The sequence below is a fragment of the Scophthalmus maximus genome, chromosome 3 (genome assembly GCF_022379125.1).
Source record: "Scophthalmus maximus strain ysfricsl-2021 chromosome 3, ASM2237912v1, whole genome shotgun sequence".
Taxonomy (NCBI): Eukaryota; Metazoa; Chordata; class Actinopteri; order Pleuronectiformes; family Scophthalmidae; genus Scophthalmus; species Scophthalmus maximus.
The window spans coordinates 800,001-802,500 of record NC_061517.1 but is presented as its reverse complement, the minus strand read 5'-3'; the positions used below and the strand labels follow the sequence as shown (position 1 = coordinate 802,500).

Here is a 2,500-nt window from a genome sequence, read left to right as displayed (position 1 = left end):
TGCTTTTTAATGTGCGTTAATCCGGATTACCAGGCAGACGCACATCGGTTGTGTCCATTCTCAGCCCACAACACGCTCGTCACGTGGAACCATTCACGCCGACAAACACACGCCACGCATGAATAAAGCACAAAGGGAAAATGAAGTGGTAATAATATTCCAGCTATTTACTGAGAGCGGGTAAAAAAAAAAAAAAAGGTGGGAGACTGGATTAATTTCAGAACAGAGAGAGAGAGAGAGAGAAGCTTCACCACCGGGCGTCTCTGAGAGAAAAGGCCCGAGACAGAAAGGGAGGGGGTGGGAGGGGGGATGACGTGAGGGGGTGAACGGGGCTGGAACATTTTTACATTTACCGCCACAAGGTGGCAGTAATCCTGGTGAGAGCAGGAACAATAAAACCATCAGGCCAGCTGACAGGCGAGCGGCGGCGAGCGGCCTGTAGGGGGCGAGAGCGAGCTGAGCTGTCAGACACTGGATAAAGAGACACACAGACGGACTCATGACAGATCGCTCATTCTCAATATAGAGCCTCGGCCGTGTCGCTCCGGCGATGGGATGGCAACAACCTCTCGCCCCCGCTGCCCCCTCAGTTATATTTAGCTCGGGACTTCTCTCCTCAGCTGGTGCAGCGATATTCAGTAAGTCTGGAGCTCCGGTCGCCACGAGAACACAACTGCTCCTGTTCACCACATGCACCACACCACCTCCTGGACGTGGACCCAGCTCAGGCTTCATAGAACACTGTCACTACATGTGTCAATGTCATCTGTCTTCGTTTGCATCTGTGTATATGGACGTTGTATTTTCATTTACTGCCTTCTTGACCGGGACTCATGAAGAAGAGAGATGTTGTATCTCCATGGGACCTTCCTGGTAAAATAAAGGATAGATAAAAAATATATAAATGAGAAAATCTCTTTTCCTCTCTGCTGTTTGGCCCCAATGTCGTCTTATATTTCTGCCTCCTCGTCAGGCATCAGTGTGAGTATGGATGACTGGACTCGGAGTGAGCGAACACAATGGGCCTCGCTCCAGCGCCTGAAGATGTTTATGCTGCTATTTCAAGAATCAGCGGCAGCGACGGCGGCTTGCGAATCACGTCGATGAGCGGACTAATGCCTGTGTGAGTGGAGTGGAGGGAACATGAACACGAGTGGGAGAACCACTCACATCAACACACCTACACCTCCCACACGATGAGCTCCCATCAGCTCGTACTGAACCTCTGTGAAATGAGAAGGTCGCACAAGTATCGTGTGCGGTTGAAAACATCTGCCTACACGCGTGTAATCGTGCACATACGACAAGAGGCAATCAGCCTACGACTCACTGGAAGGAGGGGGGGCGGGAGTCCCCGATGCCCCCGGTCCTCTCCAGGGGAGGGGGCAGCTCCGGGTGGCTCTCCGTGCACTGGGAGCCTCCATCAGAATGGGCACTCTCCGCCAGCACCAACTGAAGACAAGGAAAGATTCGTTATGGAGGAAGAATATTACACACACAATAACAAATCTCATGTTGAATCACAAAGGCCCCGTAGTGAGGAAGAGGAAGATGAACACGGTGTCGAACAGTGGAACTTAAAAGACCTCACGTCAGAACAAAGGATGACGACCCACAGATTCGGCCGCTCTCCTTTCATCTGAGCCAGAATAACGACTAACAACTGTATATGGGTTATGATTATTATTCTCATGCGAGCTCAGGGATCGACGGGCGTCATTAGATTCTTCAATGAGCCTCGTTCCCCGACTGGAAGTATTTCACTTCACTGTCCATCTCCTGCTGTGACGCTCTGGTCCTTTGTTCACCTGGTTTATGGAAAATTGCTTCATATAAAAGGCTTCCTGTGTTTTATAGTATTATTAAGGAACAATACCTCCGTTCATTCAAAGATTCACCAATATGACTTTATTCCTTCTGACGCTGATTCAATACCAGAGCTCTTTATTGTTATCTCAAATTCTTTATGACGTAATGTGTGGAGCTCATTGGACCATCTGATGTAAGGTAACGTATGTCAGGCAGGTAGCTGTGGCACAGGAGGTGGAGAGGGTCGTCCACTAACCATAAGGTGGATGGTTCGATCCCCCGGGTGCCAAAGTGTTGCATAACCCTGAACTGCCCCTGACGGCTGTGTATGAATGATGTGTGATGAAACTTTATTTCAGACATGTACAGTAGATCCATAACAGTAAAGAAAAGATGTATTGATGAGCGAGTGAGTGGATGAGACTTAGAGAAAAGATCAATATGAATATAAATCAATATAAATACAGTCAATAAACCATTTAACAGGTGACCATGTTTTACTGGTCGACTGCCTGATGCAACTCAACTGAAAGCATTATTATTAATTATTTCAAGCAGCCAAAGTACAAACTGAAAATTACATCAGCGTATTTCTGCTGCTTATTAAAATGGAGCCCTGATATAAAACAATATGGGTAGAGAGAAATATTCTTATAGAGAAATCCTGCTCAAATTAAATGTGAAACATATT

General features: G+C 47.3%; 1 protein-coding gene across 1 annotated transcript in view; it reads right to left on the bottom strand.

The window, feature by feature from the left end:
* The window catches only part of dvl1a (dishevelled segment polarity protein 1a), a 20,651-nt gene that overhangs the window by 11,424 nt on the left and 6,727 nt on the right, over window positions 1-2,500 (bottom strand). The window contains exon 3 of the mRNA XM_047330887.1: window positions 1,331-1,452. Coding sequence (XP_047186843.1) covers window positions 1,331-1,452 — 122 coding nt within the window. The remainder of the gene's footprint in view (window positions 1-1,330; window positions 1,453-2,500) is intronic.